The sequence below is a fragment of the Cydia pomonella genome, chromosome 19, assembly GCF_033807575.1.
Source record: "Cydia pomonella isolate Wapato2018A chromosome 19, ilCydPomo1, whole genome shotgun sequence".
In the NCBI taxonomy this organism is placed as follows: domain Eukaryota; kingdom Metazoa; phylum Arthropoda; class Insecta; order Lepidoptera; family Tortricidae; genus Cydia; species Cydia pomonella.
Window position 1 is genome coordinate 12,334,614 of NC_084721.1, and position 13,810 is coordinate 12,348,423.

The 13,810-nt window shown below is 36.4% G+C and overlaps 2 protein-coding genes across 2 annotated transcripts in view; one reads left to right on the forward strand and one right to left on the reverse strand.

Moving 5' to 3' along the window:
- LOC133528444 (neuroendocrine convertase 2) overlaps positions 1-360 on the reverse strand; it is a 140,515-nt gene extending 140,155 nt beyond the window's left edge. Inside the window, exon 1 of the mRNA XM_061865834.1 lies at positions 36-360. Coding sequence (XP_061721818.1) covers positions 36-290 — 255 coding nt within the window. The 5' untranslated portion in view covers positions 291-360. The remainder of the gene's footprint in view (positions 1-35) is intronic.
- Positions 361-5,646: 5,286 nt separating this feature from the next.
- LOC133528583 (brachyurin-like) lies at positions 5,647-13,113 on the forward strand. Its single transcript, XM_061866020.1, has 4 exons — positions 5,647-6,066; positions 11,017-11,208; positions 11,767-11,903; positions 12,895-13,113. The coding sequence occupies exons 1-4, from the start codon at positions 5,746-5,748 to the stop codon at positions 13,052-13,054; spliced, it is 810 nt and encodes a 269-aa protein (XP_061722004.1). The 5' UTR covers positions 5,647-5,745; the 3' UTR covers positions 13,055-13,113.
- The last annotated feature ends 697 nt before the right edge of the window (positions 13,114-13,810 follow it).

Genomic DNA, 13,810 nt, shown 5'->3' on the forward strand with positions numbered 1-13,810 from the left:
GTGTTATGTTTACGCATAATCACGTGGTCACTTACCGGGCCGAGGCTGTCGAAGCCGTGGCGCGCCGCGACCTGACTCGCCTCCTCGTGCCCCACCGACCGCTTGAACCGCACCAGGAACGAGTTGGTAAAGACCTCGGAGGATGTAGCCGCGGCTATAAGGACCGTCACGGCCACGCATTGCAACCACATGATAACGCTGTGGCCGGCAGCGGCTGACTGAGGCCTGTCTTCCACTGACGTCACCACTATCGACCTGCGATCCGCGCACGCGCGCCGCACATCCTCCATTCAACCAATCTCGCCTCTAATACTCGCCTCGGATTATGAAAACGTCCATACATCACCATTGTTTTGAATAATACAACCTAGAAGCCGTTAATACTGAGTGACCTTGGGCAGGGTTACGGGGTCGTCACTCACGGCGCAGCTTGCGTTAAGTGTCAAGTAATAGCTTTGCCATGGAAACAGCCGGAATTCGGCAAAAAGTTTGCCTTTTAAGTAACATTTAACATGGCGCTATAAAAGCGTTTATGTGTCAGCCGATTGAATATTAATGTAGGGCCATGATGCATGAGTGATATGACGTTGTCTCTCTCATACAATAAGTAAGCAGTGGGTATAGAAGCAGAAAAGAGATCGTTGCATGCGTCATTGGGGCCTTACAGAATACATGCAACGATGAAAAACATGTATGTATCCTTTCCGCTTTTATACCTATGATGGCACATTCATTGTGCAATGATACATGACAAAACGTTGGCACATCTGGGCAATTTCCATGATATTTATTCATTATGATACAAGTTACATTCATCCAAAGTATAAAAATAAAACCACATATATAACCGGCTCGTGAATTCTGCCACTGTAGGTAATATTAAGGCATTCACTCCTGTGTCAGCATACATATGTATATAACTTTTGATGGTTGTGTATTGTCTACCGACGCCGTTTGTCTCATATAGAAGTTGTAACACCGAAGACAATTATGAAACTAGTTTGAAATAGTCTCCTACAGACGCATTCTTGGCAATAAATAATGGTTACAGATAGGATTAGCGAGGTATTTAATTTCTTGCATAGTTTAAACCTCTTGATACTTCATAAACTTAATCGGATTGCCGCCGAACATTGAACTCGGTGAAGCCAAAGGAAATCTGGTTCAGATCCCGCGCGGGATACATAGTAAAGAACTATCTGAAAACACTTTCTACGGCTACTTTAAACTTGCTAGTCTGTCCGGAAAGAGAAGAGTTGTGGAATGTATTGGGCCCCATACATTCCACGACTCTTCTCTTTCCGAACAAACTCTACGAGTAAGTGCATTTGATGAAATCTGACATGTACAGCAAGCTGCGAACATAGATGGTAGGATCAACTAGATATGCTATACGCGTGCGCCCGTAAGGGACAACATACGCAATGCGCCAAATTAAAAACACTTTTTAACATTCCTGACAACATACCGAAAACAACCTACGTAATTCGTTCGGGTTATTTGTTCAGAAATCAGAAATCAGTAATTATTTATTTGCATCGATACAGTATGGGGATTTTACAATACAGTGTTACAGTTAATGTATCAAGCTTGCATGCAAGCGTGCAAATTTATAATCAGTGAAATTATTTAAAAAAAAAATTAAATTAATATAAAATGTCAAATCGAAATAATTAAAAAAGTTAACATAATAGGTATATCACAATTATATAAATAAATATCACTAATTTGAATACTGTTGGTATTCGAGATACGACTTTACGCTGTAAAAACAACGCTCTAAGAGCCAGTTTGTAAGACTGCGCTTAAAGGCGTTTCCCTCTAGCAGCTTTAGTTCCTCCGGGAGATGATTATATACAACGATGCACATATTAAAAACGTTTTTCTTGTATATCATCTTGCGACTTCGAGGGTGATATAAACAGTTTATAATGTTTACCCTGGTTCGCCTTTCAAAAAGTGTGTTGCCCACCATAGGCCATACTAAAATTTACAAACAATCATAGCGCTTTCTCTGCTACTCATACTAAAAGTTTCATAAGAGCATCTCGTTCGGTCATCTGCCGGCTCTACCATTTCATCTCCATACTTATTGTACATCTATGGCTATACATTAGATACCTACATTATGAATTATCTGTCATTTATATATACGAGTGGCACGCGTTGTCGTGAATGACGATCTATATAAGGTTTTTTTGTCCATTCCATTTTTGGAAAATTTTCAGGGGGGTTTGCGAGGTCTACAGCCACTAGTTTACTAATCGGTTTATCCAGTATCGAATATAATAATATAAATAAATGTAATAAGCTTGCGTGGGCGTGTCCACACAACGGTGAAATGATCTCTTGATCCGAGTCGACGTTTATGTGTGACGCAAACTTCGACCTACTCAAAACCAATTCATAATAGACTGATTGACTTTATTCTTGTAGGTTGGGACCAAAATAACGTAAATGTTTCTAAGAATACATATAATGAGCCGCTTGACGGGAAGCGGTCACAGTGGCCCATGAATATAACGTCGGCTAAAGTCGCAAAACTCGTAACTCCATTACAGGACATTAGGGTTTTACTACTTTGGCCGATAATACCTAAAGTTACAAACCCCGTAACTACTCCGGAGGAGTTACGAGGTTTGCGACTTTAGCCGACTTAAGCAACATTGGAGGAGCCACTTATGCGTTGCCGACCCTTGAGAACCCTGAATAGCCGCTTCTTGAAAAATCTCATGTTATAGCGCAAAGGAAATACCTAAGGAGGTATCAAATGGAATCCTGCCATATGGGGTAACGTTAAACAAGGAAAATGTGTCACCAGCGCTGCCCTAGGGTCAATCTTGGCCCATAAACTTCATCTACTTTACACTAGAAAGTACGTAAGTAGTCAAGTGAGACGGATTTTGCGTGTAAACGAGACCTTACTTCACTAGTCTATTGCGTACGTGCGTTGAATAAAGCCCAATGTGATTGATGACAAATATGTCAAGCCTTTATTATTATTAATTTTCTTATTTTTACTTCCTACAAGGAATTCGCCCTTCTCTTTTCTTTGTCTTTGTCATCTAGGGAATGATATGTTATGTTGATCTCCAAACTGGATACAATTTAGTCATATATTTTCGTTTAAAATTTTAACAAAGCAATATTTTTTAATACATCTTTAAAGATAGGTGCGTATTCTATCCTTTTTTACTATATGTAAATATACTACGTTTTAAAATTTCTGAAACGGGTAGTTCATCCAAAAATGTGCTGTTTTGACAATTTTCTCCACTTTTGCACGTCTATTTAAACAAGTTCCCTGCGAGTACGGCGAAGAAGAACAAACCACTGAGTACATTTTTCGGCGCTGCCCTCTTCATTTCTATCCTGGCCCAGCCGAGGATCTAGATGTATTGACACCCGATGTAGGTACCTGGCTGGTAGGATGTTACCTCAAAGCTGTTCTCTGATTGCCTAACCATGCATGCCGTACGATTAAATAATAAGTTCCTATATCATGATTGGATCCATATGCAACTGGGGTGAGTATCATGTTGTTCGGAACTAGCCAACTAGCGAACTAACGGTGAGTGGGCAAATTGCTACGCCGATCCTGTAGTTAAGCAAGAACTTTGCAACATGTGCAATTGAGTTGGACAGTTGGCTGGTTGCGTCGAAATCGAAATGTTTGTGAACACCTTAATATTCAGAAAAGTAAACTAATAACCTCACTAAGCCTAGTGAGCCTAGTGAATAAATGTAACTGGACAGCCGTCCAGTTACATTTATTTCCATAGCTGATTTAACAGTATAATCTTAAAAAATACATTTGCATAAATCGTTAAGGTCCCTATCAAACTCGGTTCTCCATACAAACGTAGTTACTCTGGAACTTTGTAAAAAAAAATACAGCGAATTTAAATTTTTCATACCAAATTTGTTTTTGTCCTATTTCGTTTGTTTTATAAACTATAAACTAATTACAGGACTAGAAATACCTCATGTCATTGTATTCTTAAATGTAAACGATAGACAAAAAGTAAGTAATCTATAACGGTCGGAAAATTTTACCTGCTACGCTACGTTTTGACAAGACTATATTTTACAGATATCTTAATCAAAGATTTTGTTGGCATTGACGAATTAAGGAAACTGACGAATTGACGATCATGGCGAAAAAGAGAAAATGACTAGTACTGCATTAAGTCATACACTATGTACAGTTTGATTATATAAGTTTGACGCCTCCAAACAGAGACTTCCATCTTCATTCGTAAGAGAAGTTATGATCGACGCAAACACAGTTTTATAACGGCTAATAACTTTTATGAGTTCTCTGGTCTCTGCTCGATTTTGCCAATGTCGAGATGTAGAGTTTTGACTTGTGAAACGAGAATGTTCGGTTACTCGTAAATAATTTTTTGTGGAAAGATAGCCTAGTGATCTTCTTCTTCTTTTAAAACATGGCCTCCATCAAGTCTATGATGAATTGATAATTTTGCCAATGTCAAGTGTCGTTATTCAGTGGTAACTTTTAAGTGTGCTCGTAGAGCATGACGTTGTTCGGTAGTTGCTTTTAGTAAAGAGATAGCTGGACTTTACTAAAAGCCACGATGGATTGCCGGGTGTTGATTAGAACGTGATTAAACGCGTTTCAAGATTAGTTTTTCATTAGCTGCACACTTCCACGATAGACTGCATAATAAGCTATCAATATTACACTTTAAACGACATTCATGAGCAAAATACAAATAAATATTCTCGAGGTGTCTTCGCCATCTTGAATCTCAACGACAACCCACCTGGTGACCTAAAACTATCAAATATATTATGGACAACACAGACAACGCATGACATGACATATTTGAGATTGGATGGGAAATGGAGGAAAAAACGTAAAAAATATATAATCAGATTGTCAGTAGAAAAAGGCGCGAAATTCAAATTTTCTGTAGGAGGACAACCTTTCGCGCCTATATTTTTTATAAATTAAAGTTGTTATATTTTTATGTGGTAAAATTACTTTTATATTCTTCGTATTTTAATCTCAGGTATTAAATTAAATTAAATTAGAGGAAGAGCTCAAACTTGCTATTGATTACATTGCTTTTAAAGAGTTTGAGCTTTTCCTCTAATTCTGAATACATAATATCACTGCAGACGTTTGCGCTAGCGAACACACACTACTCAGCGTTTTAATTTCAGTCCAATTATGAATATTACGACACGCACCATCAAGATTAGAACCGTAATGACTCTGCACATGTATCGGAAATTAGTTAATTAGATTTCCCTGCTGCTGCTTAACTGAGTGATAAATTTAACTGCCCAATCATTTTAGACTACGAGTTAGCCCCGGAAAATGGTATGTGATAATAAGAGCAACGAAAAAACCTGTAACCCTTAAATTATTAGACATTCCTTTCTAGTCATTCGACTTCAAATCTTATAGTATATTATTATTGTCTTATTGTAGTATTGCGTTTTTGTCTAAAGTATGATGACAAGTATGTTGATGTTGACGCTATGGATTTAAGGGTTAATACTACACCAGACCCAGAACTCTATATCTAGCATCCTTCAAGTGGCCTGCATTTTCTGACTTCCAATAATGAATAGCTGCCATACGCCTGGATTCAGTAATACGGATTATAATATAACAAACTTTCTAGTTTCGCTGCTCTCATAATAATCGTGAACCATTTTCCGAGGTTAGCTCTCCGTCTATTGTATCTCTCTTGATTAACGTTTATTTTGAGTATGGTTGTTTGCTTCAATGACATTTTCCGAGATATAAGTAGTGTAGTGAATATGGCTGTGCCGGAGTTCTTTAATCTTTTAGTATTATTTATCGCAACATGTAACAGCGCGATGGAAGGTTTTATCGAAGGTGGCGCTTACGCGAAAATAGAGAGTTTTCCACATTCTGTGTATTTGTACATGATATGTGAGGAGCATCAAGTGTGCGGCGGGTCCATTTTGACGCAGAATATCATTTTGACAGCTGGACATTGTTTTGAGCATTGTTTTGTGAGACAAAAAGAGATATCCGCGTATGCAGGAAGCGAGAATACCAATGAGGTATTACAATTTTCTTACTCATTCAACGCAGAGCCATAATGGCCTTAATAGTTTAACTAGCACACTTCCCTTCGAATACTGATGGCAACAAAACATAATACCTAAGTTAGCAACATTACACAAACAATTTGGAGCCCAATTCAATTTGATTTGATTTGGAGATTTCAATTTGTTATGGTTTTGATACAACTTTCATGATCGTCTACTATATAGACCCAATCGCCTCCCGGGCACTAAATCGTATAGGGGTTAACGACTATGTATGAAGAACCTTCGTGAACGTCAGCTGCCGCTCCGTTGGTGGGTAGCACGTAAAAAAATAGTCATCGCCTCCCATTTTATACTTTGTCAGATGATAGTTTAGATGATATTGTTAATTAAAATATCGTCAGCCGGTTGTATTGCCTTGGAAAGAACGTCAACTGGTCGCATGAACATGTAAAAAATAAGGGCTCTGCCTTTATATGATAGTGATAACAAAATCATGAAACTTTGCATGTAGCATTCCATCAGGCGTTTCAAAGAAACGGATAGGAACGGATCACGCATTACGCATACTTTGCGGACATAAGTGGTAAGGCGCGTATTTCTTTACATGTTCGTGTGACCAGCTGACGGTCTTTCCACCGCGATACAACCGGTTGACTGTTTTATTTATTTAAAATAACATCTTAACTATCATCAGACACAGTATCAATCGGGAAGACATGCCTGAAAACATTTTTTGTTTACATGTTCATGTCATCATCTGACGGTCTTTCTACCGAGGTACAACCAGCTGACAATTTCTTTGATTCATGAAAGCATATAAACTATCATATTACAAAGTATCAGCCTAAAAGGCGAAGACTGACGATATATGCTCGTGGCCCGCGGTTAAATAAGAGTTCAAAATAATAATGTTAATGGGGCTGCCGCGACACTGCAGTGCGTCGGCTATGCTTGCAGAAACGCGTACAGACAGATGGTTTTCACGCGAAGATTTGTAAACGAGTCGCATCCCTGGCGCAGTGTTCGTGGCAGTACTAATGGGATCCTGTCCGTAGTGAGCAGCAGGCTACAGTCCCTTTCAGAGGCACTGGACGCAACTTTATGTTAGAGTCATGTCTATTGCAATTTTATGTAGAGTAATTTTGTTTTGTTTAACCTATGTAATAACTAACCATAATTTAAATATTATGTTGCATAAAAATAATTGTGTCTACCTAGTTGTACCTAAGTATACCTACTAACACACTATAGACCACGGTCTACAATAATATATATTTCAATAAAAAAAAAATTCAAAACTTTTATTATTTTAATTACGTAAATGTTTATGCCAAGTTTCGGTTATTTTAATGTCGTTTCAAAATGAGGGCAGGCGCGGATCCAGTCCTCAAAAAAGGTTGTGGTCACAGCACAGCCACCCGAAAATCGGCCAAGTGCGAGTCGGAGTCCGAACTCGTTCATGAACAATCATGACTCTCTACCGATTTCAATAGACTGAAAGTGTGACATTACAAGGCTATTAGGGGGCTATCTTATAAATTTTTCGCAGATACCCGATTCTCAGACAACGTTTCGCAGGTCAACGTTTCATAGAGGGATTTATTGGTAGATCTAACTTTTAGGCGACATTTGCTAGTCTTGGTTCAAATACCGTTCAATTCGCTTTTGTGTTAATTAGCAGAACGCTGGCAGAACAATTATTGTATGAATTTCGTTTGGCAGAGTAATCTTTTCGTTTAAGGAACTATTAGTAGAGTAATTTTTTTTTTTTATATTTATTTGAGTAGTCTAGTCGACGAGTTCAAAATGGTCAAAAATAGGAATAAAAATACTTGAAAAATACCTCATTGGAATTGAAACAATGTCTAGAAAAAAGCGGCCAAGTGCGAGTCGGACTCGCCCATGTAGGGTTCCTTTATGACGTATTAAAAAAAACTACTTAAACTATAGATCTCGTTCAACATTTTACCACTTTGGACACACATTTTACCACTTTGGTAGTGTCTCTCGCGCAAACTATTCACTTTAGGAAAAAAATATATTAGGAACCTAAATATCATTTTTGAAGACCTATCCATAGATACCCCACACGTATGGGTTTGACGAAAAAAAATTTTTTTTTAATTTTATGACGTATTAAAAAAAACTACTCACTAGATCTCGTTCAAAACAATTTTCGTTAGAAGTTTGCATCGTAATGTATATCATATATTTTTTTTAGATTTTTCATTCTGTTATTTTAGAAGTTACAGGGGGGGGGGGACACACTTTTTTTTACTTTGGGAGGTTCTCTCGCGCAAACTATTCAGTTTAGAAAAAAATGATATTAGAAACCTTAATATCATTTTTGAAGACCTATCCATAGATACCCCACATGTATGGGTATGTTGAAAAAAAAATTTTTTTTTTAATTTCATGACGTATTAAAAAAAAACTACTTACTAGATCTCGTTCAAACCAATTTTCGGTGGAAGTTTACATGGCAATGTATATCATATATTTTTTTTAGATTTTTCATTCTGTTATTTTAGAAGTTACGGGGGGGGGGACACACTTTTTTTTACTTTGGGAGGTTCTCTCGCGCAAACTATTCAGTTTAGAAAAAAATGATATTAGAAACCTTAATATCATTTTTGAAGACCTATCCATAGATACCCCACATGTATGGGTATGTTGAAAAAAAAATTTTTTTTTTAATTTCATGACGTATTAAAAAAAACTACGTACTAGATCTCGTTCAAACCAATTTTCGGTGGAAGTTTACATGGCAATGTATATCATATATTTTTTTTAGATTTTTCATTCTGTTATTTTAGAAGTTACGGGGGGGGGGACACACATTTTACCACTTTGGAAGTGTCTCTCGCGCAAACTATTCATTTTAGAAAAAAATGATATTAGAAACCTCAATATCATTTTTGAAGACCTATCCATAGATACCCCACACGTATGGGTTTGATGAAAAAAGATTTTTTGAGTTTTAGTTCTAAGTATGGGGAACCCCCAAAATTTATTGTTTTTTTTCTATTTTTGTGTGAAAATCTTAATGCGGTTCATAGAATACATCCACTTACTAAGTTTGAACAGTACAGCTCTTATAGTTTCGGAAAAAAGTGGCTGTGACAGAATCGGACAGACAGACGGACATGACGAATCTATAAGGGTTCCGTTTTTTGCCATTTGGCTACGGAACCCTAAAAAGGTATTCGAATTCGAATCGTATTTTGTTTTTTGTCAATATCTCATAAACTATTAACATTTAACAAATGAAAACAAAAGATTCCCATAGTATTTTTCAAACAGGAAGGGTATGCTGATAGATTCTCATTTGCGCAAAATTGTAAGTATGTCATCTCAATACAATTTTGCGAGATGTGAAGCTTTTAGGATATAAATTGTATAGAGATGATATCTATCAGCGTACCCTTCCCGTTTGAAAAATACTATAATGAAGAGAAAATTTTCCAATAAAAAATCCAACTCTAGGTACTCTAAACTCTATTCGTTATAGTTTTAATTTAACGTTAAAATAGCCCTTCGCGCCTCATTTTTGGGATGCGCGCGCGGCGTAAAAAAGCGAGTAAGTACGTAACATTAAATATTATTTTAAAGGTAGATTTTTCAACAAGATAGGCAATTATTAATTAACAATTTTTTTTCGAATTTCGTCTTCATTGTAAATTTTTTTTTATGTTATAATAATTGGCGTAAAAATATTTCGCTTCGTGGAGCCCATCTTATTTATACACCAAGATCGCGTCACAAAAAATTTAATAAAATTAATATTTTTTGTAAAATTTCAGAATAGTAGTGAAAAATGTGAAAAAAATTAAAAATCAGGGTAAAATAATTTTAACAATTATTGTTAAATATAAAACAATATTATAACCATAGTATCGTTTATTTTTTATAGCGTGATATTGCTTAGTATGTATATAAGAAGAGCACCGATAACCGAAATATTTTTACGCCAATTATTTGAATTTTTTTTTTTTTGCATTTACGATAATGACGTAAGAACGAGATTTTTTTTTTAAAATTATTATTCCCTAACTTAGGGCTATTTTCAGCGGTAAATGAAAACTACAATGAATAGAGTTATAGTACTTGGGATTTTTTTATTGGAAATTTCCACTTCTTTAGGAATATTTTATTTTCATTTCTTAAATGTATTATAGTTTATGACATACTAAATATATGGTGTACCGAACTATTTGGCTACTTTGACTGCTACGAAGTATTTGACGCTGACTGTACCACATGTATTTTTAGGAGCAGTATCTAAATTTTTCAACTTGCTGACTAGACTAAAGTTATTTTCGAATAAAGTGACAATTTAATTAAAATTTTACTGACAGTTAAATTAGTAATTTAGCAATTGCGGTAGGTATATCGAAAACGATTTATTGCAGTGTATGGAGCACTTTTTATACATACGCTACGCTAACTACGCTAAAAAACTCCTACAGCTGTAAATTAAAAGCTGGCAATATTTTTAAATATTGTACTAATATTTGTGAATGTTGAAGATTTCTAAGACTCCATAAACTAAAAGTAATTGTCCTTGTTAGTAAATAATCTTTCTTTATTTTTTACAAATAATTAGGACTCGTGGTGGCGAGAATTTCTAACCGATGATCTGGTTTCGACTTGGGTAAGCGTGACAGTTATCAAACTATCAATTTAAGAAAAGTAAATCCGCGTATCAATGTTATGCCAACCAACTGACTACTCTGTGTAATGAAATTTTTACAAAGATTCCTCTGCCATAGCATCTGGAAAACAAAAATCGACATAATTTTACTCGAAGAATCATTAGGGCACCCTATTAGGGTTGTGGGCATGCCCATCGTGCCCACAACGGTGGATCCGCCCTTGAATGAGGGTGTAATTTCGATTGTATTAGAAGTGGCATTATGGCTCCTTGCAAAACAAACATCTAACGCCTATCTATTTCAGATGTTAGTAGCCGAAAGTATCATCAACTTTCGCATTCACAAAGATTACGATACGAGAGCGCTTTTTAACGACATAGCCGTAGGCTTCTTGAAATCAGAGTTGCCACTGGGAGATACCATGAAACGAGTTATCATAGCCAAGAGCTTTCCTGGTGTTAGGATGGCTAAAACTGCGGGATGGGGAGCAATCGATGTAAGTAAACAAATTCTGCCAAAATGTAAGTTTTAAGAACACGCCTTCATTCTCGAGTGTACTGCAGGCCCCCAAAGATTGGATTCAACAAAACAAATGTAATGAGAGGTTTCTCATGGAACAAAATTTTTGTATTGTCATCTGGATTACATAACTTGGAAAGTTTCATTTGAATAGGACTGTAGGTAAGAAGTAAGTAGACTTACGTATGTGCAATTTACGGAAAGATTAAAAAAAATGGGAAAATTCTCGGAAATATCAGAAAAAAATAGGAAATAAAGGAAGCTTTCATTATTTCATGGAATTTTTCAATTTTTATGCAAAAATATGAAAAGTTTCTGAAATTTCTCTATGTGGATATTTTGCAATGTTGAAAACATCAGCTGATACTGATGTAGTTAGGTTAAATAAAAGTAGTAGTTCTAAAATGTAAGATATAATTGTAAGGAAGCCTTTTGCCCATATACTCGTATCATCCTTAAAAAGAGGCCCAGCTGAGCGGCGAGCAGCAACGTAGACCAACATTTAAAGCTTAATCTTAAACTTACGTAAATGCAGGATAATACGTTGGAACAAGCACAAAAATTGAAGATGGTGGTCCAAATTGTACAATCATATACTACTTGTACTGAAGTAACCAGACTTAGGGCCGGAATGATGTGCGCTAAGAACAGCGAAATGAATCACCCATCACAGTAAGTTACAAAGAAAGTTGCTTTCAGTTTGTTTTGTACACTATAATAACGAGTAGATACACAGTGTCCAAAAAGTACGAATACATACACTTTTACTAGCACTGGTTTAAAAAAACTTATAGACAAGTTTCAGACAGTTTTGTGATTAATTGTAATATAGTATATCTCCACGAGATCCCGAGATAAAGGGTCTTGAATTCTCGATAGACGGACGGGCGTACAATAAAGTGATCCTATAAAGGGTTATATTTTTCCTTTTGAGGCACGGACCCGTAATGATGATTAATCCTCAATTTCTCCGGATTTAAACGGACCTTTGTGTATGGTCGTTCATGCTTTCAAAACTTAATAACTTTAAAACCATGTCTTTTTCTTACGCTAGTACTGGAACCCAAAAAAAGGGATCAGTATAGCGCCAATTACATCCACACTTCCCGATATCAGTCCCGATTACGGGCTTGATAATCGTTTTCCGTTTGGAATTTATGTGCTAGATAAATCGTACCATAGGAAAAGGGTTAATATTATAAAATAAAAATAGTGTTGACGAACATCTGCCAAAAAGGATTGTTGTGACATGGTTGTAACAAGTCAACAGGTCTTGCCTCTAAGTATCGCTCTTAGTTCCATTTTATTTATTTTCTACAATTTTATGTACCACTGTAAATATTAGATCATAACGATTATTATATCGGAAGGAACCGTCAACTCACTAAATAATCATAACTATCACAAAATTGACAGATATACATATTATACAGAAGTAGGGTCGCTAAAACAAAAGTATGACTTCATTACAAGCCAATTTCGCACGCACTCATGTTTACATATAGGGTTTGAGCTATTCGCCGCTCAGTCCTCGTTTGTTAATGTGTGCGTGTGGTACGTAAATACAAGGAACTCGATGTATTATGACTTCACAGTTTTGGTATAGCGACCCTGCCTCTCAACTATCAGTCAACTGTGTAATAATTGCTAATAATTCTAACAGTGGCGACTCCGGCAGCGCTCTAATGGCGAGGAACGGTCAACAGATCGGGCTGGTCTCATTTAGGACGCCGAGTAGAAGGGAAGTCGTGATCTACACAAACGTGTCCTACTACTTTGACTGGATTGAAGAGCAAACACGAAACCTTTATTGTTCGGATTAAGGATAACAGTTTTCTAAACATGGTGGCCAAAAAGGACAAAGATTACATTTTAGTCTATATTTTCCGCTGTATTTTTTTATGACGCCAACTTAATAATCGGTTATTTTATATCACAATTTACAAGGTATCAGTTCTGTAACTATATCCAAGTATCCTCGCACAGTCGCACATAATAAGGTAGGTATGTAAAATTACTGGTTGTTTTTACTTATATCAACTTTGCTCTTTATGTTTCATTAGGCGTTAATAATCACCTTTTATTAGCTTCATTTAGTTTCCTTCACAGGGGTCGTCTGTATTTTCGCACCATTCCGTGTAGGATGCGATCAAGTCGTTCGGCCATCTCCTTTACAGTCTGCTTGCTCCCTGACGCGCACGTTCTAGAGTCTGTGCGGAAAGAGAAGACTCGTGGAATGTATGGGTTTACTTACATTCCACGTCTCTTCTCTTTCCGCACAGACTCTACTAGTGTTGGTGTAGGTAACCGTCTTGGCCCACATTTCCGAGTGCATACCCCGCAAAGGTTGCCGGATGCATTTCTTTTGAATAAATTAAAATAATTACTGACGTCAACTGTCTATTAATTTGGCTGTCGGTGTCGTGTTAAATGAAATCAGTTAAGAAGTTCCTGCAAAAACTAGCTAAAAAAAGAAACTACCAAACCAATTCAACTACAAACATACCAATGTACTTAATCAACTAATTATTTTTACGATTTCTCATTACGAAAATACATACCTACTTTGTAGCATTCAG